Here is a 24,568-nt window from a genome sequence, read left to right as displayed (position 1 = left end):
GCCACATAATTTGACACGTGTTAGATTTTGATAATTAAATAATTTCCATATTTGTTCATACCTGGAGAAAGGACTGTGTCTAGAAGCGGGGAAGTTGGTGAGGAGCCTTTTGCAATAATCCAGACTAGAAGTGGACCCAGGCCGAGGCGGAGGGAACAAGAAGAGTGGATTTGCTACACTTCTGTTTGGGAGGTTGAGGGATTGATTTGATGGAGGCTTAAGTAGAAGGAAGAATCTAGAATACTAACGAGGTTTTTTTAGGTAGGATGTAACGGGGAGAGTTGTGATAGACCCTAAAATAAAACGTGCCACGGAGAGGATTGGTTTGTAGGGATCAAAACAATTAGGTCCTGGGGCCAGCTGGTGGCGCAGTGGTTAAATGCGCACATTCTACTTCTTGGCGGCCAGGGTTCGCTGGTTGGGATCCCAGGTGTGGACATGGCACCGCTTGGCATGCCGTGCTGTGATAGGCGTCCCATGTATAAAGTAGAGGAAGATGGGCACGGATGTTAGCTCAGGGCCAGGCTTCCTCAGCAAAAAAAGAGGAGGATTGGCAGTAGTTAGCTCAGGGCTAATCTTCCTCAAAAAAAAACCACACCTAAAACCAATTAGGTCCTTTTCGGGATATCTTGTTTTACTGTCTGCTACTTTCTCCTCTCTCCTCACATCTCCATGCCCCCTTCCCAACCCCACACTCAGCTGATGGCCTTGCTTACTATTTCAGTGGAAAATAGAGCAATTAGAAGGATACTTCCCCAAGAGAACTCCCTTCATCTCCTTTCCTCTGCTCCTGCACCTGGGTCCATATACCTCCCTTTCCCTTCTACTTTAATTGTCTCTGAGATAGCAAAGTTGTGCACCAACTCTCATCCAGTCTTTTCTGCTCCAAGACGGCTCAGCAGCTCTTACCTCTCTGTCCAGAATCACCAAAATTCCCCTCTCTAACAGATTGGTTTATCAGTGTACAAATAAACTGTTATTTCTCCCATCTTAAAAACAAAAACAAACACCCATCCAACTACACATCTTTCAGAGACCACCCGTGTTTCTGATCACCCTCAGAGCAAAACTTTGAAAGAGCTGTCCACGCCTGCCATTTCCATTTCCTTCCGTCCTCTCTTGAACACACTGCACCCAAGCCTTCACCCTCCCCACCTGTGGAAGCTCTTGGCAAGGTCCCATGGCTTCTGTAGGGCAAGAGCTGGTGATCATTTCTCAGTTCTCATCTTGCCTGGCCTCTCACAGCATGTGGCATTGTTGGTGGTCACTCATTGTTTTCACTCGCTTTCCAGGACCTCAGACCCCCCAGTTTTCCTCCTGTCTGTCTGACCGCCTCTCTGTCTCCTTCAGTAATGCCTGTTCCTCACAACGGTGCTAAAAATGCTCAACCCTGGACCCTCTTGTCTGCTCTGACTACGTGCACTCCTTTTGTGATTTTATTTACTCTCATGACTTTAAATAATGTATATATGCTGACCAAACTTACATGGCACCTATACTCTTTCTTCAATTTAAACTCATGTATTCAACTGTTTACTTGACTTCTCTGCCTGCATATGTCTAACAGGCACCTTGAACTTAACATATCTAAAACTGAACTCCTGATCGTCCTTCCCACCAAAGCTGCTCCATGCTCATCCCCACGCAGTTAACAACTTCGCTATCATTCAGCTCTTCAGGCTGAGTTCCTTGAAGCCATCTCTTCCTTCTTCTTTCCCTCATAGTAGATGCCCAGTTCATTAGCAAACCTGTTGCTGGTCCCTTCCGTCACTCCTCTCCACCTGCTCTTCTAACGCCTGGGTCAAGCCATCAGTATGTAGCACCTGAATTACTATAGTAGCACCCTGATTAGTATCCCTGCTTCAAGGCTTTAACTCCCTATGATCTATTCTCAACACAAAGTTTATAAAACTTGTTAGATCTCATCACTCCCCTCTTCAAAATTCTCCAGTGGATTTCCAGCTTAGCCTATAAGAATAGTCCCACGTGACCTGGCTCCAATGCCCCTCTGATCTCTCCTCCTACTATCTCTCCCCCCACCCCCTAATCCTCTCCAACACACCGACAGTCTTGCTATTTCTCAGTAAATCAGGTAAACTCCAGCCCCAGGGCCTTTGCACTTGCTGTTCTCTCTGACTGGAATTCTCTTCCCCTAGTTATCCACATGGCTCACTCTCTCATCTCCTTCAGGTTTTTACTGAAATGACATCTCCGCGTAAGACTTTCTTTGGCCATCCTCATTAAATATTAGCCATTACTTCCATCCTTGCTTTATTTTCTCCATAACACTTAAGCATTCAATCACTATTTCACATACTACACATTAACCTTACTGGTGTATTTCTGTTTCCCCTCACTAGACTGTAAGCCCCATGAGAGCAAGGTGAGACAAGGATGCTTCACAGATGAGGCGACATTTAAGCTGTATTTGTGGAATGCAATAACCATGTCACCTGAGAACTTGTAGTATGATTCCTTTTCAGAAATGCTTCTTTACCATCTTGAAGCATGGTAAGCAAAACAGATTGAGAAATTAAGGGACGTCAAGGAGAAATTTAATCAAGGCTACGTGGTAAATAGGAGTAGGGCTAGGATCTTCCTGCTCACCTTGAGAGACCAATAATAACTTCTTTGTTGATATTATCATCCCCATTTTAGATGAAGCAATATGGCCTTGGTCAAGATAAGGAAATGTCCCAATACTACTTATCTTAAGTGGCAGAGCTGGAATTCAGACCCACGTTGTCTTATTCTAAGGATGTATTTTTGTCACTATGAAATAATTACCATCTTTCATCGTTATTAATGATTATACCTGAAGAGCTACCAACCAACTCTTTTTCTATTTTAGCTTTTGAAAATGCAAGTTTATAGACTGGAATAATATAATAACAAAATCTGGAGTTGCAAACAATGATTCCAAATACTGTTAAGTACTTTGTATATTATCTAGCACAGCTATGTGTGGAGGAGGACATGTCTTTTAGTGCTGGTAACATGTATAGCTGGGAGTTGTGCTAGCATGACAGATGTCTGCATCTGAGCTTTCATATAGGATTACCTTTTCAGGCTCATCTACCATTTGGAGGAAAAAACACTTAGAGATAAAATTATGTTTTAGCTGTGACGACATAATAGACTATATTCTCTATGTTAAAAATTTGTTGAGTGTAAAAAAAACTGATAAATACACACATACACACATTTTTTTTCCCTGGATCTCTTAAGCTAAACGAAATGGATATGTAGCTTCTCCTGGCTGTGATGCAGTTGGCTGGACCAGTAGAGGCAAGAGCAGTGGTCTGAACACTCAGGTCAGCTCTCATTAGGATGTTCTCTCCACCCCTTTGATACCAACTTTAATTCGTAAATGAGATTCAGCCTATTCAGTGTTTTGATGCACGAAACTTGCTTTTTGCCACTTTTGCTGTGTTATCTCTCTTCTGTTTATATTAGATGCACATTCTGGGCATATCCTTTCCCCCTGTAATTATCAGGAAGCTTATTTAACAAGCCTCTTACCAGACTGTAGAGATGTGGACCTGTTAGAAGTGCAGGCAGTGCTGGAACAAGCTTCATCCTGGTTTAACAGAGTCCAAATCCAACAACACCGTCCAGGGTGAGCCTGTGCTTTGCAGGCCAGCACCTGGCAGAATGCAGGATCCCACCCTGAAAATAAATCTGAGTTATTAAAGAGATCCAAGCTCTGAAGTCATTTTTGGCAATGTCAAGTAAAAGGTGGGCACAAACAGGGGAAGAATTATTCTGATACATAGTACAGTTTGGACAATATATAATGAGTATACAGTTTTTTTTGTTGTTATTTTGGACTTATTCCCAATTAGGCAGAGAGACAGAGTTTGAAAGAAAGAGCTCAACTTTGTAGCAAAGATGACTTGGTCTTGAGGGCTGGCTCCAAGTCAGTGATTCCTTAAGCAAGTTTCTTCACCTCTCTGTGCCTTGGCTGACTCGTCTGTGAAGCTTTAACATGAAGTGCAAACACAGGGGGGAATTTTGAAGGTCCTAGGGAGACAAGAAACATGACCGTGGCCACAGCAAAGCTCTTCAGCTGGTGGCGATTCAGAACAGGTCCGTTTCCTCCCTTCAGAGTGCTGTGAGGCCAGATGGAGGCGTGGAAAGTTCAAGGAGCAACAGTCAACACTGAACGTGGGAAAGACAGCGGGTTCTTTTCTGCTCTGTAACCTTTGTGTCTCTGGCAGTTTTTAAAGGGCATAGGAGGAGACTCTGCTCACAGTAGCTATGTGCTGCTCTGTCAGGCCTGCATCTCCATATCTCAAGGGACAGAAAGGTCTAATAAGAAAGTAAAAGGTTCCTATGGTTCTAGGTTTAAGACCTTTGCCTCACTACTTAAAAGCTAGTATGGCAGAGAGATTAATATTTGGCAGGAAGAGAAATTTTTTTGTGCAAAGGGATGAGAATAAACACCAGGATCAAGAATTATGCCCAGCATCCCCTTGTGTGGAAGGAATCCAGGCTCCCTCAGGTTGGCGCCACTCCCACTGGATGTTCCTAAGGCAGGACAGCTACTGACCCCCAGAGGCTGGATTTGTACTGGTTCCATCTGGGGAACATCCATCCTGTCTAACAGCACCGAGCAAAGGGTTGGGGCCTCAGCCTGCTTCACCAAGATAGCCGGGAAGTGGGCACGTGGCCCACCACTTTCACAGACCATCAGCAATTATAAATTTACTTTTAAAATTTTTTGAACACTGAGTTAAATTGTAGAAACACTGAAATACACAGATCCTAATGTACAATTTGATGAGTTTTGACAAATGCGTATACATTTGTGTAACTGACAGCCCAATCAAGATATAGAACACTTTTCATCACCCCAGTCAGTCTGATTTCTGTCACCATAGGTTAATTGTGCTTTTTCTTGAAGAATCTACTTTTTTTTGAAACTGCATTATTATCTATTTCCCCCTGAAACATAGGACTTTTTTTATGTTGCGTCAGTGGTTCTCAGCTATAAAAATGTGTTATGAGGTTTATAATTGAAGTCAAGGAAAGCAGGACTTTCAGCAGCCACTTTGGATTTGTTTTTGTGTCTTAAAGTTATAATTTTGAAATTGTCCCATTCCCTTTGAGCAAAATAGGCATTAACAAGATAAGCATATGTATGGGATTTGAAGGTAGTCTTGGACGTTCTGGAAAACCCTTGGTCTTCATGATCCCTTCAGTTTAAAGAGTAGTGCTTAAGAACCTGCATTTTATACTGGTGCTGGTCTCCCTTTCCTGGGGGAGCAGGAGAAAGGTCAAGGCTTTGGGATCAGACCTGGAGGGCATGTGAGTCTGCACATTCTTGGACTGCCTATTTACCTATTCTGAACATCAGCTGCCTCTGTGATCAAGTGGGAATAATAATATCTCCCTGAAAGGGTTGTGCCAAAGGTTAAATGGATTAACAGATACAAAGTGCCTGTCACATAGCAGGTCCCCCCTTCTTTTTTTAAATGCCAACCTTTTTAGCATTATGAATTTTTTTCTTTTTTGGCTGGGAATAGATTTATTAACTCTGTTAGAGACACTGGCCCTTGATCATGATGTATTTCTGATGCCAGGTATCTTCAGGGCATGCTGTTTATATCTTGCAACTTTCTAGAAGCTTCTCTTCATGCTGGCTGCCTCTTCCTAGTCAGCCAGGCTGTGAGAGTAAACTATAAGCTTCCACTTCTCCTATATTCATACTTGTGTTGTCCCCAAACCTGGAATATCCATAAACACAGTCTTGAGAGAAATAGTAGGTGTAGCAGTGCTTGTACATTAGAGATGGGTAAAATGGATCACAACCAAAGTCAGTCAGTCTTACCAGTCACTGAAAGAAATATCAAACCTTGATTCTCAAATTTATTAATAAAAGCCAGACAACACAAACAACAGTGAAAGCTCAAAATTGGTAAAGGTACACATAGACAACACAGAAGAGGAAAACCAAGATAGCTGATAAAAATTAAAAAGTGGTTCATTTGCTCTAGTAATCAAGAAAATGCAAATTGAAGCAACAATAAGATCCAGTTTTATACTTGTGAGATTGACAGAGATTAAAAGGCCTGACAATACTAGGTGCTGGTTAGGATATGAGGTTAACAGGAGCTCTTATGCATTGCTGGGAAAGGTACAAATTTCTGTAATTCCTCTGAAGATTTCATTGAAGAAGCTCTTGCACATGTGCACACAGAGACCTATACAGAGATGTTCATTGTGGATGGTTCCTAATAGCAAAAAACTGCAATCAATCCAAATGTTGGGGATCAAATAAATAAAATTTGTATGGAATACAATGGGACTGGGAAGAAGAAAGTCCAGTTTAATTTTATCTTAAGAAAAGAGAACATCACCAAATATTAACACTTATTAGTTCTCTATCAATGGTTCTCACAGTGGTTTTTGTTCCTAGACCAGTGGCATTTGGCATCACTTGAGAACTTGTAGTAAAACAAATTCTCAGGCCCTGACCCAGATCTGCTGAATCTGAAAGTTGATGGATGGGACTCAGCAAGCTATGTTTGAACAAGCCCCACACTACCACTGTTACAGATGACAAAGACCTGGGACATTTAGTATCTTATTTGCCGTGATTTTTTATATTTTTAAAATTAAAAGTTAAAACTAACAATCTCAAGCTTTTCTTTCCCACTCTCCCAAACCTTTTGGGCTGTAAGTTTCAACTCCATAATTAAAGGCTTATTAAGAGCATAAACTCATTACTGCCACATATAGTTCTCAGATGTGGACAGATCTCTTGGTATCAAGCAAAGGGCAGAGAAAAATATGGGCAGATATTATTATCTATTATTAAAATGTGAATTGTCGAGTCAGCCCTGATGGCCTCGTGGTTAAAGTTCAGTGCACTCCATTTCGGGGGCCCAGGTTTGGCTCCTGGGTGCAGAATGATACCAACTGTCTGTCAGCAGCCATTCTGTGGCGGTGACTCACATAGAAGAACTAGAAGAACATACAACTAGGACATACAACTATGTACTGGGGTTTTGTGGAGGAAAAAAAATAAAAAGAGGAAGATTGGCAACAGATGTTCGCTCCGGGCAAATCTTTCCCAGCAAAAAAAAAAAAGTGAATTTTCCAGTAAGTACATCACCCTAAAAAAATCTGATCCCTCTGACACTTTTTCCATTATCATCAGCCACAAATATCTATCAAGTTTGAGCACATTCAGAACCATGCAAAATACTGATGCTGCCATAAGGCATAAGATAGAAATCATGTCTTTAGAAAACAATCTAGTTGGAGAGCCAGGATGTGAGTAGAGAAGATGAGGTTAAAAATGAGAATATCTCCCTGTTCAGATGTAGGGCATACACAGCTGCCACTCAGGATTTCAGAGGGGTTTGACAAAGGGAAGCTTTTTGGAGACTCAGCGTCAGTAGAGAAGTGGAAGCAATATCTCCAGGAATGATGTGAACAAAGGTCGTTGTAGCATTCTAACTCAAATATCCATGTAAGTGATCTTGGTTCAGGTTGAGAGTATGGAATCAGAGTCTGCAGTTTTTATCCTATAGATAAAAGAACCATTAAAAAGTCTTGAGTAACGAGATAATTTGTACATACGAAGTAGTGTCCCAAGAAGATAAATTTGGCCTAAGTGTCAAAGATGGACCAAAGGCAAGAAGACAATTAGCAATGAGATGTCAGGGCCTTCAAGAAAGTGAGGATTTAGATGGTGAAACACAAGATACGATACTGGGTGAGGGAAAATTAAAAAGGTATGGAAAAATGTGAGAATAAGTCTAATGAAAGGTATCAGTTTCTTATTGCTGCTGTAAAAAACTACCAGAAAGTTAGTGGCTTAAAACAACACAAATGTATTATCTCATAGTTTTGGAGGTCAGAGTCCAAAATAGTTCTCACTGGGCTAAAATCACGGTGTCAGCAGGAGTGTGTTCCTATGTGGAGTCTCTAGGGAAGAATCTCTTCTCCCTTTTCCAGCTTCTACAGGCTGCCCGGATCCCTTGGCTTGTGGCCCCTTCCTCCATCTTCAAAACCTGCAGCATAGCATCTTCACATCTCTCACTCTGACTCTTCTGCTTCCTGCTTTCCCTCATAAGGATTCTTGTGATTACACTGGGCCCACTCAGATGATTCAGGATGTCTCCCCATCTCCAGATCCTTAACTATCATATCTGCAAAGTCCCTTTGCCATTTAAGGTAACATGTTCACAGGTTTCGGGGATTAGCATGAGGACATCTTTGGGAGCCATTTATGTTTCCTACTACGTGGAATATGACCATGATTTGATGATTGCCTAGGATTGGGAAGAGAAGTGGGAAAGCCTGGATTGGTCATGTCAGCCCTCTCATTTTCAGTTTGCTCATCTGCAAAATAGGGGTGGAGAAGGGGGTAGGGTGGGATGCCCTTCCAAGCCTAACACTCTGACTAGAATGTCAGCTGCATGAGGACAGGGATTTGTGTCTGTCTTGTTCACTATCGTGTCTTCATTGTCTGGAGCAGTGACTGGTACATAATAGGAACTCAGTAATTATTTGTTGAATAGAGTACTTGTTCCTGAATGAATGACTGAGTCAAGGAAAAGTTTGAAAAGAGCACTGGAGAGAATTCTCCACTGGCCCCTCCTACATTAAGTTCTTGGTTTTTGGTGAAGAAAGGTTTTCGGCTCAGGTTGTATATGATCTAGAATCCTGTCATTACGATGAGATATTCTGCAGGTGGGAGAGAGGGAGAGCTGAGATTTGTAGTCTGTTCTTTTCTCACTTTTAGGAGGCTTTTAGCCTCCGTGCTGAGTGAGCATCCCCTGGAAGCAGGAATGGGGAAATGTACTGGGATTGATGCGTGGCCTCAGTAAGGGTCTGGGGCAGCTGCCGATTGGAGAGGAAATTGCTTACTGTGACAGTGATCAGTTGCCCCTGGAACGACCAGCTGTCACGTTCCATGCTGCTCACCCAGCGAGAGTCAAGGCTTGCCCTTTGCATTCCTAAAAGAACACTTGACCCCATGAGGACATAATGTCCATTTATGCTGTGGAAAGTGCCAGTAAGATAGAAAACAGAGAAGCTTCTTTGTGCCTAAAAAAAAAAAAAATAGCATAAAATATTGGTTTGAGGGTCCAGGTAGCCAGTACGTGGGCAGAAATAATTGGGTTTCTGATATGGAAGCTCACATTTTTAGGGGCTTTGCCTCTTGGATATGAGGTCTGACATACACTGGCCATAAAAATGTCTTTGAAAATGGACATTTAAAAACCTATGGTTAGCAGTTTGTAGGCTTGAAGAAAATGACCTAATTTGTTTAAAGGAGCGATGGTTGACAGGAGGAGGAAAGACTTTATATCAACACAAGGAGGGCAAGGGATGCTGGTTTTGCTTAGGATCCTTGAAATTGTAAAATTAAAATCTTTTTTTTTCTGTCTTTTACTGGCTTATGTGACCTTGGACAAACACGATATCTTTTCTCTTGTTTTTATCTGTTGTCTTTATCAGTGCTCTTTTTAAAAGGTCATCCATCTGGGGATAAGAGGGACATATACATATTAGATATATTTTCCTGGCCTAATAATTTCTTGAAAGAACTTGCCTATTTTTTAAAAATATGAATTATGTTTAATCAATCATCCCTTAAACAAATTAACCTCTAATATCTGAATCTATAAAATTATTAGTGAGAGAAATTAATTCGTTACTAGAAAGGATGAAAAATTCATCGTTGGATGTCCTCATTCCATGAGTTTGCCTAATGGTAAATATCTTGCTCTAATGTTATGGGAAAAAAATTAAATATAGTAAAGCCCTAGTATTCAGGGGGTACAAAGTAGGTTTGGAAGCCTATGAACAGGACCTCTGGTCAGTTTGCCAGACTGAACAGATGCAGAAGAATACCTGTCCCCCACCCCCACCCCCCCTCCCCCCCATTCTGGAAACAAGTAGAAGATAACATTTCATCAAAAGCAATTTAACGAATTACAGATGAGCTCAAGAGAGGGAAAACCCCAGGGGTCAGAAACAAAGAGGAGACCCCAAGGGAAGAAATGTCAGTGACCACAGGCAAATGTGAGTGACCACAGGCCAGCTGAGCTCCCAGAGTCTGAGATCAGGATAGTCAGATGAATGTGTGAGGCAGCAGCAGCCAGTCAGGGTACATCTGCTCTCCAGGCGTGTTGGGGGCAGGGAGGTGAAACTGAACTCCATGGAAAGCCTAGATGAGTGAAGGGTCCTTCCACGAAACTGGGCCTAGCAAACTCCACTGGCAGCCAGGAGAAGCAGCAAGGAAGCTTGCCTTCTGCCTGCAGCTGTGAGAGAGAGAAGAGATCCCTGTGAAGCATGAGGACACCAGCCTGTGGCACACACAGGTGTGGAGTTCAGTCCGCACCAGCAAGGCAGTGCAGAGACAAGGGGACACCACCATGTGTGGACACTTTGTGACCCAGAGAACATGGGACTCCCGTGGGAAACAGTCCTGCTGAGGATGAACTTACAGTCAAAATTAAGTATGTTCAGAGAGATGAAGGACAACAGGCACTAATATTTAAAGGAAAAAGAAGGAAAAGGAGGAAGAGGAGCAATAGGCAGGTTTGAAAAAAGAATCAAATAGAAATTCTAGAAATGGAAAATGGTTATTCAACTATGTGAACACTGTTGTGTTGGTTGAAAATTGTAAATAATGGCTTATATTTAGTATGGTTTCAGGGCCAGTGTTCTTTTAACCACAGAGAAAACTTTTCAGCCCACAGTTAGAAAAATGCTTACCCTATAAATGTTCCCTAGTGTAAAACACAAATGCGAAGACTGAAACTGAAGGTGAAATCAGGATGCAGGTTTCAGGGAAGGGAGAGCTCTAGGGCCCATCCCCCGTGTACTTTGTTTGATGCTTTGTTTGATGTTCTTTTAGTTAAACGAAGATAGGATGCTGCAGATCCACTGGGAACAGGCCGTGCTTTGGTCCTGCTTTTCTAGTAGAGAGAGATGCTCACTGACCCAACCATAAAACACTCACCCCTGCTCTCCTCCCAACGCTCTCCTCCCACCCCAAATCAGTTCACAGATCACTGACTCGGTTAAGGGTATCTGTAGCCTGCAGCCTTGGATCACAGTGAGCTAACTGGCCCAAGAAGGACTCCAATGACCTAAACTAACCAATGTTATCACTTTTACTAGAAAATACATTGTGCGGCTGATTTTCCTCTTTTCTTTTAAGACTTTGAAAGAAACTATCCTCTCACTGTTAATTTATGGTGATATCATGATGAACTAAAGTATTAATATAATTTGGTTATTGGCCATTTAATAAACAGCTAGCTTTTTGTCTATATTTTTCAGCGAGCAGGAACTTTCTCTTCACTTCCTTGCTTAGTACATCACCTCACACAGCTCCAGGTACAAACAGCACATCAATACATACTTTTTTTTTGTTTGTTTGTTTGTTTGTTTGTTTGGAGGAAGATTAGCCCTCAGCTAACTACTGCCAGTCCTCCTCTTTTTGCTGAGGAAGCCTGGCTCTGAGCTAACATCCGTGCCCATCTTCCTCTACTTTATACGTGGGACGCCTACCACAGCATGGCTGCAAAGCAGTGCCATGTCCGCACCCGGGATCCGAACCAGCGAACCCCGGGCTGCCGAGAAGCGGAACGTGCGAACTTAACCGCTGCGCCACCGGGCCGGCCCCCAATACATACTTTTTTATGCTGTATAATTATCTAAGAAGGTTTGCATAACAGTCTCTTCATCTGTTTTAAACTCATCTTCCATAAAATGAAGATTTTAAATTTCAGTCTTTTTTTCATAAAACCATTTAATAAAGACAAATAAAAACTCAAATGTCATCATTTCTAAGAAGCCTTCTCTTTTACCCATATTAGGTGCCCCCTTCTGTGCCCTTAGCAGTCTGTGGGCATCTGTCATAATACTGGCCGTCCCATGTGCTGTAAGTGTATATGTGTCACCCATTCTTGATTCTGAGCTCCTTCAGGGGAGTCTTTCTCCTGGTTTTTATCACTCAAACACAGAAGGCCCCTCAGCATTTGTTGAGTGAATGACTGAACACTTGACATAACCAAGCTATTCTGGTACCGCTCTGTATTAGACCCCAGTGACCCTCTGGTGGCTTCTGTCAGTTATAGTCACGTGAACATGCCTAGCCACAGTCCAGACATTTTTTGACCTTAGACAGAAGCTTTTGTTAGCATTTGAGACTGGATCATCCAGAAATTTTTTGCCATTGTCAAGAGCTAAAGAGTGTACCAGTTTAAGAGAGTTGAACTAAGGGCAATAAAAAGGTACAGGATAATTGGGTAATTCTGTGTTTTTTTAATTAACCTTCCTTACTCTGTAATGGTGTGGGGAGGAGAGGTGTTGAGAAGCCCAGAAAACATCATCAGACTAGAATGTACTTCCCCTTCCTTGTTCTGCTATCCTAGAGGGAATTTTATATCCTTTTCTTAAAGCTAAGGGACTCAAGAGGGGTTGAGGAAATAAGGATGAACCATCCACACAAGACTAAGGACTTTATTCCTAATGTGTAACCATTTAGGGGATAATAGCTTATTCCACTCATAATATTAAATTGCAGAAGGAAGGAAAGAGTAGAATTTATAAGTAGTAAAGGGGAAGCAAAAGTAAGTTGAAGGTCTTTGTAAGATTAAGGTGATAAGTGAAGCTGGAGTTGGAAATCAACAGGTAAGATACACTTTCAAGCAGAAAGATGAGAAGGTTCTTAAAGTCCTGCTGAATCTTTCAGGGAAAGTTAAGGCATACTCCTAGACAGAGTTCAGCTTAGTCTTCGTAAGATATAATTTATCTTTCAAACACCTTCTGATCCATTTGAAATAAAGCTCAGCCTGTTAATTCCTGTTTTTTGATTTTTCAATAAAGCCTCTTTCCCCAAATGTAAGTCTGTTGAAGGTAAAATAATTTTCAAGGTCAGAAGTATCAAAAGAAGTTGGACTACATCCCTACCTTCGGAATTATTTTCACCCTAATGGTCCTTCTGCATTTTAATTTGTGTGATTGGCCACTGGCTCCTGTTTCATTCTCACTAGAAGAGCATTTAGCTTGTTTGAAATAGTACATTTAAAACCAATATAAAATGTTCATTTTATCATATACATATTTTTCTTTTCCCCAAAGCCCCCCAGGATGTAGTTGTATATTCTAGTTGTAGATCCTTCTAGCTGTGCAGTTTTATTGTATATTTTATTTGAAATGTGATAGAAATTTAGTGTTTATTTTTTATTCAAAAACTGTGACAAATGTGTACTTAAAATGTGATTGCCAAGAAATTAAAAATATTTGAACTTTTAATAGGTAAAAAGAATATATAATACAGAACTAATTCAAATGATGAAGGGTTTTGTAGCTTATTGTTATTTTAAAGCACATGTAGAAATTCTTCTGAAAGCACACTTTGGTGAATTTATGCCAATAATCTCAGTCAACGAAATTACCACTTTTCTCTCTTTATACCAGGTTGTTGGTGTAGCCCAGGCCATCAACAAGAAATCGGGTAATGGTGGGACATTCACTGAAAAGGATGAAAAGGTACCAAAACTTGTGTCTGGTGTGATGTCTGTTTAGGAAGATGCTTTCTCTTTATAGTGTATAGACCTCTAGAATTAGCTGAAATTGTTGATCACAAAAAGCAGTTTAAAGTGATGTGAAATGTTCCAGGTGTCTCCTTCCTATGGCTCAATATAGTGCTGACCTGACGTTGGAGGACCTGTGGCCTTCAGTCAGCAGAAACCCCCAAACCCCTGCTCACTGTGCTGCCCAGCCTCCTCCAGGGCTGTGTGCCTGTTGGGGCCATAAGAGGGTGACATGGTATTTTAAGTATCTCATTTACCTTTCATCACTGCTATAAAGAAATTCACCCTTGAGTAAAAACCCCTAAAGCACGGCTCCAAGTTCAGCACTCCAGGGCAGCTAAAAATTGGAATTGCCTCCTGGTGAAATTTCAGAATGTTTTATAAGCTTTGCACACAGACGGTGGGGCGCCAAGGTGTGAATTCAGGCTTGATGATGTGAATTTAGCTTTAGAAAGAGCGGCAGTCAGCATTATTTTATTACTCTTCTCATCCAACTCTGAAGGAATACATTCCACACCACACCACATCAACGTGCTTTCCATTTAAGGACGGGAGCCCTTAAACCTGTTTATAACTTCATTCTGTCAGTAGGTTTTATTATTTCTCTTCTTGAATTTGTAATTATATGTATATCATGGAGCCCACTGAATTCTTCCTATTCAAGCCCATTGCTATTTATGTCACTCTCCTGAAAAGGAGTAGGAGCCTTTGGAAGACATTCAAACAAGAGTTATTTTTGTCTCCGTGCTGTAGGCTGTATTGGCACGTGTGTTGGTCTCCAGGTCTTAATTACTTCAGAACATAGCAAGTACCTTTTTAAATCAGGGTAACAGACATACAGTCTCCTATTCTGTTAACGACACCTGAGAACATATGGTGGGGATCATGGTTCTAGATTGGCTTTATGTTCCATTATTTGTTTACAGTCCATTAACGTAAACCCCTCTTGAAAGACTTGCATTCCTAGGCTGTATCATCTCTCAGCAAAATAAATCCATGATTGTGAATAAAGTGTGCCATGTAAAGATTTATTTTAATCAATATAATTGTCAACATATCACCTTAGTATAGTATAATGATGACAGATCTATGTTAAAAAGAACATATTTAAACTAATATTTGCAACTTTATATGGGACTGTTATTGTCAATATTCTTTTAACAAGTATGTGAGCTTTCATTTGCCTCAGTAATGTTACAGGCTATTTATATAGTCTCAGCATAGATCCAAGTCCTAATATCATTCAGAGACTACACCAAATTTTGCGCAGGGCCAACTTCAATTTCAAATGATATAAAGATCTGTATCTTGGTCCCTCCCCTCTTTCTCCTTGTTAATTTATAACTAATGTATGACTTTAGGAGACTGTATTAACACTTGTCATCTACTAGTTGTGTCATTTAGCTAACACTTGCTTTGCATCAGTTCCTAATTTTATGCAGAATAAACATCTGCACTTTTGGTTTTCTAATATTTATTTCAACTGTAAATATTCTTGGATGCCTTTTGTATTTCAGGAAATGTAACAAGACAGTTCTGTAGTTAGTTCTTACTGGCTGTTGTCTTACCTGTTTTCTAGGACTTTGCCGCGTATTTGGCGTTTTGTGGTATTGTTCTTCATAATGCTCAACTCTATGAAACTTCACTGTTGGAGAACAAGAGAAATCAGGCAAGTCTGATTACTAAAGAGAGAGTATAGAAATTCTTTTTAAGAAAATTGTTAAATTTTTATCCAAGTAATCTAGAGGTATGATTAAAAATCCCAATAGTATACTATTTAGTTTCTAAATATTTTAGCTGTTTCTTCTAATAGTTATTTCCATCCCCTGTTTCCATGTTATGTTGCTTTTTCCCTGTCAGACAATATTCATTAACTCCACAGATGAGGACTTATTTGACTTATGCCACGCTCTGCTTGCCATTACGCTGATCTAACCAGTATCATGATGTCACTGTTTTAACTTACTGATGGGTTGTATTTGTAATGTTAAGTAAGGCGTTTAGTTCTTGCCCTATCAACTAGAGACATCACTATCTTGATTCTGTGCTTTATAAGATGAAGATCTTAGCATCCTTCATCTCTCCTTCCTAGCTACCACTCCTTACCTCTGATTTTCCCATCTGGACTTTTAAAAAAATTTTGCCCATGTTGATTACATATATATTGTTCTACAACCATGATTGACTTTTCTTAAGTTTTGTATAGGTTAATTCTGAAGTTGCAATTTAAAATAAAGTGTTTATAAATCCATGACTGTACAAATGTTGTTCATAATTACCTTTGTTATATAACTTTTAGTTTTTCTTGATGCTCTAAATTCCTTGTTTTCCTTGAACTATTTGCTGTAGTGTAGCCTCATATTGTTGGTTTTTCCCCCCAGACCCTCCATTATTTAGGCATTCTGTTAAGTTCTTCTTTTTCTTGGAAATCTCCAAATTGAGGTTTTTCTGTCTTTTCTCTTCCAGGTATCAGCCTTAAAAATAAAACAGCCAATTATTTTATCAGCAAAACAAGTTTATTTGGGAATAGCCAAAGAATTGCAATTCAGGACATGCATTCTATAGCAGACCATAGGCAAATCCAACAATCCAAGGAGAGGAACATTACTTTATGGACTAAAAAGAGGCAATTGGGAGGGCAGTTTTGAAGGAATGTCCATTGGAGACAAATAAGAGTTCAGGGTGGTGATGATTTCTCATTGGCTGAGTTGATGGGGTAGTCAATTTAAGTTTGGGATACAATGTACATTTCTTCCTGTAATTGAGGATTCTTTCCTGTCGACTTCTTTCTGTTGGGTTCTGTAATTGAGTATCTTCCTGTTGAGAACTTCTTTCTCTTCGGATCTATAAAGGACTATCTTTCCTGAAATTGACCTCAAGTGGTACTGCATGGGAGCTCCCCCTTCTGACTCCCTTTTAAATGAGGTTTCCCTTTATTAATTTTCACACAAGCTGAATTATTTTTCCCCATGCCTGCTGCACAGGTGTCATCATAGAACTTTCCTTCCCTGCTTTCTTAGAAAGACTCCACTGGTTACCCACTGGATCCCATAGCTCCCTCTTTCTCAGTTTACTTCCTTGTTTTAGTGCAGTTTGTGTACTAAACTAACCTTCTCAGTTAACTACTTGAGAAAGAGTATTGATGAGTAAGCTTTTTGAGTTCTCACATGTATGAAAATGTCTGTTGTACCCTTCTACCAGTTTGGCTTGGTGTAAAATTCTAAATTGAAAGACCAGTTTCTCAGAATTTAAAGGTAGTGCTTTGTCTTCTAACTAGCATTCATGTTGTTCCAATTCTTGGCTCTTTGTAGATTTTTTTTTTTGTCTATAAGCGTTTCAGATTATTTCTTTATCTTTGCTTTTGTAACTTAATTTCACAGTGTGACTCTTTTTTTCATTTATCATGCCAGTACCTGGTCATCCTCTCAGTCTGGAGACTTAAGCCCTTCAGTTTTGTGTAATTCTTTTTCATTATTTCTTTGATCATTCATCTCCCCTACCCTCTATTTTCTCTTTTTAGAACTTGTGTTAATAAGTTGGTGGACTTTCCATTGCCTTCAACCACAGTATCTTCCTAACTTTTCTCTCTGCTCCATTCTTGCCACCCATTAGTCCAGTCCCCATTTTGAACAACACAGCTGTCATCTCCTCACTTTCTTCCTGCAGTCCATCACAGTCCAGACTGCTTTGGGATTCTTTCTCTGCTCGACTCTGTACAGTCTCATCTCCCCATTTCTCCTCTTTACTCTCTATTTTCTCATAAAACTTGATCAAAACTTGCAGTATGCTACTTTCTCTCAATTCAGTTCTTTTTGACCGAAATATTTACCTTCCCCACTTCACTGTCCACTTCATCTTTCAGGCCTCAGCTAGGATAATACTGCCTCCCATGTATTTTCTGTAGTACCGTTTCTCCTCCCTCGTCACACAAATACATCGTGAGATTAGAAGAAACTATGGAATTCAAAGGAAAGAGAAAGTACCATTGAAAAAAACAAAAGGAACTCTTAGAACTTGGTTTACTTTGGAGCAGTATTTACTGTGATCTGTGAAAATATTGATAATGTTCATAAATGTTGATCTCAGAAGTTTGCAACAACAACAGTGTGTTTTATGTATTGGATACTGTTCACAATGCTTCCTAATGTTAACTTATTTAGTCCTCAGAACAGTCCTTTGACTTTGGTACTATTCTTTGTTATCCCCATTTTCAAGAAACTTGCCCTAGATTACAAAGCTAGCAGGAAGGGAGTCAGGATTAAAATTGATGACTGGCTTCAGAGGCTGTGGTGGTAACCATTGTATTAACTATTCGAACAATCAATAGGGATGTTTTGTTAGTAAGAGGAGACTTAGATGTTTAATACTTGAATGCAAACTTGGTCATAACTTGTTAGATTATATATAAGTAATTGATAACCCATATAAATCATTGTATTGCTCTAATAATTACAAACAATTATTAAATAATAAGCTCTTAATTTTTTTGTCTAGGTGCTGCTTGACCTTGCTAGCTTAATTTTTGAAGAACAACAATCACTAGAAGTAATTCTAAAGAAGATAGCTGCCACTATTATCTCTTTCATGCAGGTGCAGAAATGCACCATTTTCATAGTGGATGAAGATTGCTCCGTGAGTACAGAGTATGACTTTTTTATTTTTAGAAAGACAGAAACTTATATTTCTAAAAGCACTACTTTTAAACCTCATGTTAGCCTCAAAACTCTCTCTCAAACCCAACTATATATGGCTGTTTATGTAAAGGTGATAAGAGTATGAGCTGTTCTGGTTGAGAAGGAGTAGAAGTGAGGTTGCAGGATGCCCTCAATGCACACTTTCACCTTTGTGCCTCTACACTGAGTAGTCACCATGGGAATGTCTGTGTGCTGCTTTTGTCAATGGCTACACTACCTTGATGGAGAAATACATTGTCATTACAGTGTGCACACTTTTCACGGTCAGGAATAGTGATGCCCTGGGTGCTATGAACAGTAGATCCCCATTCTGAATGGGCTGGGTCCAAAAGTTTCTTTTTAACCAGAAATTGTTTAGAAACCAAAAGGTATGGGCCAATAGAGGCAATGTTATTAAAGATGCCTATTAGTCCCAAATCCTTTGCCAACAATGGGGAAACCACTAAACTGTTCTAATTGGTAGATTTCAGTCCATTGATTTGTAACATAAAGAAACAGATGTGTGCAGAAAGATGGAGTGTTCTTACTGAGTGCTGGCTCGGTCTAGACAGGCCAGCTGAGTTTGCTGTTACAGTCGGGGCCCCTAGCCTAAGGCAGTTTTCCTTTATGCAGTTTCTTTCCCTTCTCAACCTGTGAACCAATGCTTCTGGGATATTTCTTTTTGATGTAGTTGTTTGCTTTCTTTTCCTTTAGACCCTGACAATAGGCTCTTCATTGGTAGGTTAGGAAAGAGAGTGGGGATTACCACTTATGTAGTCAGCTATAATCCATATGATATCTGAATTGATATTTTGGGGAAAGTAGAATAAGAAAAGATATTTAATACTTATGTTAAAAAATTTTTGTTTTACATAGTAAGACTGTACTGTATGACTCAACATTATCTGAATCATTTTGCGTGTGTGTGTGTGTGTAATTCTCATTAATAGGATATCAAATGAGAATTCACTATGCTATAAGATAATCACTATTCTCATAGATATTATTTCATATTTTCAATCAGTTATAAAATTCTTAATATAGAGATGATTACAAGATAGTAGCTATCCTTTTAAAGGTCAGGTCAGAATTCATTAATGCAGTATGTCAATTTATCATTTTTACTTTGTGACCTGCTCTTTACCATTTAATTTTTGAAAGTTATATGTAAGCCACTTCTTTTTTAGACAATTTAAATATCACTTTAATTAACATTCAGCTCATGCTTCTACCAGTTAACACCTATCATGGCAGCAACTGACTTGGATTGGTGGTGCTTTGAAGTATAGCACAGCATTATACCCATCATTGTATTTTGCTCAATTTTTAACAACTTAATTTGTTGGGTTTAGGAATTAAGTGGCTTGATGTTTATTTATATTATAATTATTTTTTGATTAAAAATATTTCAACATGAGCAAAAATCCAAATGTAAGCAAGAGAAAATGTGTACTCAGTTCTTCTGTCCCCAAATTAAAGTAATATCTTTGTTTTATTTCTGTTTCTTTCCATTTCTTTTTTCTGTCGTAAATATAGCATGGGTGTGAATAGGTATTCAGCTTTTAATGTAACTTCGAAGTTACTTTTCTATTTTGCTAAAATACTCACAATTATTTTAATGATCTCATAAAATATTACTGAATTATATGTCTTTTTAAAAAGGTTTAACAACAGTAATTGGTGTATGCATAAAAGCTAAAACTTGAGGATTTCGAATAAATATAGAGAAAATTTGACACTAACATATTCATTAACACCTGGTGGAAAAACAAAAACAAAGCGTACTCAAATAAGCATTTTTGCAAGTAAATATCAGAAACACTAGGAACGTGGCTTTTGATAATGGGAAGGAGATTTGAGGACATCATGAAGTGAGTACTGGGGTCAGTTTACTCTGAGAATGAGTTAAAAATTATCACAAGTGTTGGTGTCGTCAGTCAGTTCCACAGACCTGTATGTCTGTATCTAGATAGTTTTCATTGTGTTATCAAATGATCTCTCACTCTGTGTTGTCCCTCTGTTTTCAGGATTCCTTTTCTAGTGTGTTTCACATGGAGTGTGAGGAATTAGAAAAATCATCAGATACTTTAACAAGGTAAAACAACTTACTCTGTCCATCTTTATCACAAGTATATAATACTGGCTAAATAGTTACTTCATGATCTGTTTAATTTAGGACCTAGAAGCTATAAGCTGCTTTTTTCCCCTGACAAATAATTTTATTTGTGAAAATATTTTACTATTTGATGTTAAAATTCCAGGATTTTGTTCACGACAGTTGACCTGTTGGAGGATTCTTTCATACAGCGAATGCTGTCGCAATTAGTGTAGGCCCGGGTACAGAATTTTTTGTGAACTGGCTCATGTTAAGACCCACGAGCACTGTATGTCAATTATATGTTTTCGTTGCATATTGGACCCTCCCTGGAAATTTGATCGGCTTCTGAACAGACTGTTCTGTGAATCTGTTCTGATTTCGAATCAGCCATGGGGGTTTAACCAATACCAGAGGAAGCCTGCGATCCCCATGGCACCAGGACATGGACCCCAGGGCTGGAATCAGCTCAGACCTTTGTGCTAGTTCATTTCTTTTTCGTGTTTTTTGTAATTTTAAAATTTGTGTTCATTTTTTTGTTGTTAGTTGTCACTCAGAAACAATAGAAAGTATTTGGATGATCGAGGTTATAGATGTTATTGCCCCAATTTTATATGTGCTTTCTGAAGAATTCGGAAAGGATTTTGTGTAAACTACCAAATGTTCTTTCTCATATTCCCTTTTTCACCCTTAGCAAAAAAAACTGGTGGTGTTTGCTCAAGTGCTAGGATGTTCTAAGTAATATAAGTCTGCCAGGATAGAGCATGAGGAATGCTTGGGCATAATGCTGTTTATCACCTTATTCATTTGTTTCAAATTATTTCACCCCCTAAAATACTTTGTCAAATTACTGTATCTCTAATTATTGATATTCTATCTAAAAAGCCTCATCTGATCATGGAAATAGAACATTATCTTAACTTTACTGTTTGATATTAAACGTTCCAGATTGTTTTCACTACGGTTGACCTATCAAAGAATTATTTCACGTAGTGAATGATGTCGCAATTAGTACTGTTCTGAGTAACCAAGCTCCTTCCTTGGTGGTGATGCTTTAAAAATAAACTCTGCAAATCTAAACTACAGAACATTCTATAAGATAACTGGCCTGGTCTCTTCAAAAAGTCAGTATCACTGAATCAAATGGAGGGAGGGACTGTTCTTGGGCATAGCAGCCAAATGAAATCCGTGAGTTTTGATTAGACCCTGGTTAAAAATGAAACAGCTATTCAAAGTCACTTTTGAGGACAATTGGAAATTTGACTATGGACTAGATACTAGAGGTTGATGGGAAATTATTGTTACTTTTCTTTGAATTAGGAAGATATGATGGTTAGTAGGAGAATGTTCTTTCAGGAGATTCGTGCTGATGTATTTAAGGATGAAGTGTTTCATTTCATGTCTGCACCTTACTTTAAAATGGTTCAGCCAAAGAGAAATAAGTAAATATATCTAAATTTAATATATGTAGTCAAGTAAATATATTCACACATAGATGTGTAGATACAGCAGACGTGGCAAAATATTAAAAACTGTTGAATCTGTGAGTAGGATATGCATTTTACTTTCAACTTTCTTGTGTATTTCAAAACTTCATCATAAAAAATTGGAAGAAAATGTTTATTATAAAAAGTTGGAAACAAAACGAAAATCATCCCTATAGATGATGAAAGCAGAACTCTCCTCTTGTGTCTTCCTCCATCAAGATGGAGAAACTGTTGACCACATTGATGTAAAGTTGTCAGTTTGTTAAATGATTGTATTCAAATAAAAATTCATTCTTTCTAGACTACTATTTTAACAACATGATACAGTGAAAGGCCTTTTCTCCCATTAAAAAAATTTTAGGAATTAGCAAAGGGGCAGTTGTAACTTGAAGGCAGATGGGGAATTCATTTGACTCAGAAGGCCTTGGCTGCTGACTGGGCGTGGGGTGTGTGGTCAAGGTAGATGTGCCGTGGTATCTCTACCCAGAGATTTTTCTGCTACCCTGGAGTTTTTGGGTTCGTAGTTATAACTGAAGAGCGGATTTGCATTTCCCTCTTGGCATTGCCGGTCATGAACTGGCGTTTATATCCCATCTCTACGTCTATTCTTTGCTGCGCCCCTGCGTATTTCCTGGCATATTTGACATTGTTTCAGTTAGTACTGAATCCTTTTTGAATGTGTGATAATATGTACATGTCCTGGTGAGGATGTGCATACCCTTCTTAAATGCTGGTATCAGTTTGAACTGCCTAGTTCAGTTATGAAGTTTCCTATTCTTAGGAGGAGCAATAATACATATTATTTTGATTTTATGACGGCATGACATTTTTGTTGCTTTTTATAAAGAACATTTTAGAAAGCTTCTAGATAAGACACATGTAAATATTCAATTATTTTACTCCAGCTTTTATAAATAATGAATTGCTATATATACAATATAAAAATATAAATACATAGATGTATATTATGAATTTATGTATATCCATAGGACAGTAGGAAAATCAGTATGATAATGCATATTAAATCTATAAAACGATGAATTATCTACATTTACCCTTGAATATTTGTGCAGCAGCATATGTCTGTGTAATTATATTTTATGTATTCACATTTTGATTTTTATTATAAATTCAGCCATGTCCTCTAATTTCTTCAGTGATAGCTGAATAAGCCCAGTGACTTGTGTAATAGTGACCTCTACTGGTGACTCTGCGCTTCTTTTAAAAAGTGAGGTTTTACCATATATTTGATTTGTTCAAGTTGGTTTTTGATGAATACCACGTTCCATCTCTGTAGGCAAAATGGAAGATATCTTTCATTTTATTTTTTTTAATCATTGCAAGACAGTCTTAGTATAAAGATTTTTTTTTATAAAGGATAAATAGGTCAGTGTGATTACCTTAAAAAGAGATTAATTTACATGGATCATTTTAACTGATTTTACTGTAATGAGAATTATTCAGCACTAGTGCCTTCTGTCAGCTACACATTTTAAAGTTAGCCTTCCTTCTAATGATGCAAAAAACAGACCTCTTAGTGATGCAAATATGTTTTCATTTTAATAAAAGTTAGCTATCAGGCTTAATTTTGCAACAGTTCTGAATTAAAGTGGTGTTTAGTAACCAGTATTTTGAAAAAGGACTAAGCTGATATTGACACTTCACCAGAGGATTCCTTATTGCGTTTCTAAAACTACTTACTGAGGGAATTCAGGCCTCTCTAATTCTCATTATTAATCCCTTTGTCAGTCCAAACACCCTTCCATGAGATGAAATGCTAAACAATTTGATGATGCTTACAGTAACCAAATCATTCTTTGTAGGCAGTTATATAGCTCTTGAAAAGCATAGCTCACCTGGTATTTTTCTAACCAACCCACTAATTATCTTTTATAATTTAAAATAGAATACTGAAGACAGTTTAGAAATGTTAGGTGTAAAACTAAAACATATTCAGGGTGAACATTATACACAGTTATTAAAATCGTATTGTCAATGGGATAAAGCACAGTAAACTATTGGGAGTTGGGTTGCCCAAGAATTTCACAAGGGAAGCTCATTTCAGATGGTGGAAGGTTTTAGAGTTTCTGTGCTTATTTCAGAGAGCCACCCAAGGAGAAGGAAAAAAATGAGTATGGTGTTGTGCAGTTTATGTTAGCTCTTAATTTTGAGAAGCAGATATTTTAGTGCTATAATTCCTTATTAGTTAACTTCATGTTAATTTATAAATGCACATTTTTCTCATAAAATGAGAAATACATAAAATTAATCCTTTAGGTTCACTGAGGATAATGACAGTAGGCTTGTAATAAGGGCTTAATGAGATAATGCACATAAAATGCTTTGGAAAATTTCTGGCACATAGTAAGTACTCAGTAAGTGTAAGCTAGTATTTCTGTATCTCTGATGTGTTTTTCTGTCTTTGGTTCACATTGCCTGCAATGATCCCCACTTAGTTCTAAAGAACAGAAATTTCTCAGTGTTTCCATGCTCCACTTCCCTAACTGTCTCCCCAAGGTTGTACTCATACAACTCCCTTGATATCCATGTGCTAAACGCCTTAGATGTCTGAGTTGGCCTGGACCCTCCAAGAAGCAGATGCTGGGACTGGATTAAATGTGTAAGAAATTTATTAGGGGAACCCCCTGTAAGAGTAAAGAGGGAAGGAGCTGGGAGAGGCTAGGAGAGCCATCAGACCCCCACACAAGTCTTCCCCAGAGTGAAAGAGAGAGGGAAAGAAGG

The 24,568-nt window shown here is 38.8% G+C and overlaps 1 protein-coding gene across 3 annotated transcripts in view; it reads left to right on the top strand.

Moving 5' to 3' along the window:
- PDE5A (phosphodiesterase 5A) overlaps positions 1-24,568 on the top strand; it is a 130,261-nt gene that overhangs the window by 40,163 nt on the left and 65,530 nt on the right. For all 3 annotated transcript variants that reach the window (XM_044767297.2, XM_070504690.1, XM_070504689.1), the window contains exons 4-7: positions 13,456-13,527; positions 15,151-15,240; positions 18,066-18,203; positions 20,272-20,339. In XM_044767297.2, coding sequence (XP_044623232.1) covers positions 13,456-13,527; positions 15,151-15,240; positions 18,066-18,203; positions 20,272-20,339 — 368 coding nt within the window. The remainder of the gene's footprint in view (positions 1-13,455; positions 13,528-15,150; positions 15,241-18,065; positions 18,204-20,271; positions 20,340-24,568) is intronic.

Source organism: Equus asinus, chromosome 3 (genome assembly GCF_041296235.1).
Source record: "Equus asinus isolate D_3611 breed Donkey chromosome 3, EquAss-T2T_v2, whole genome shotgun sequence".
Lineage (NCBI taxonomy): Eukaryota > Metazoa > Chordata > Mammalia > Perissodactyla > Equidae > Equus > Equus asinus.
The sequence above is the reverse complement of the archived record's forward strand: the minus strand, read 5'-3'. Positions and strand labels throughout refer to the sequence as shown.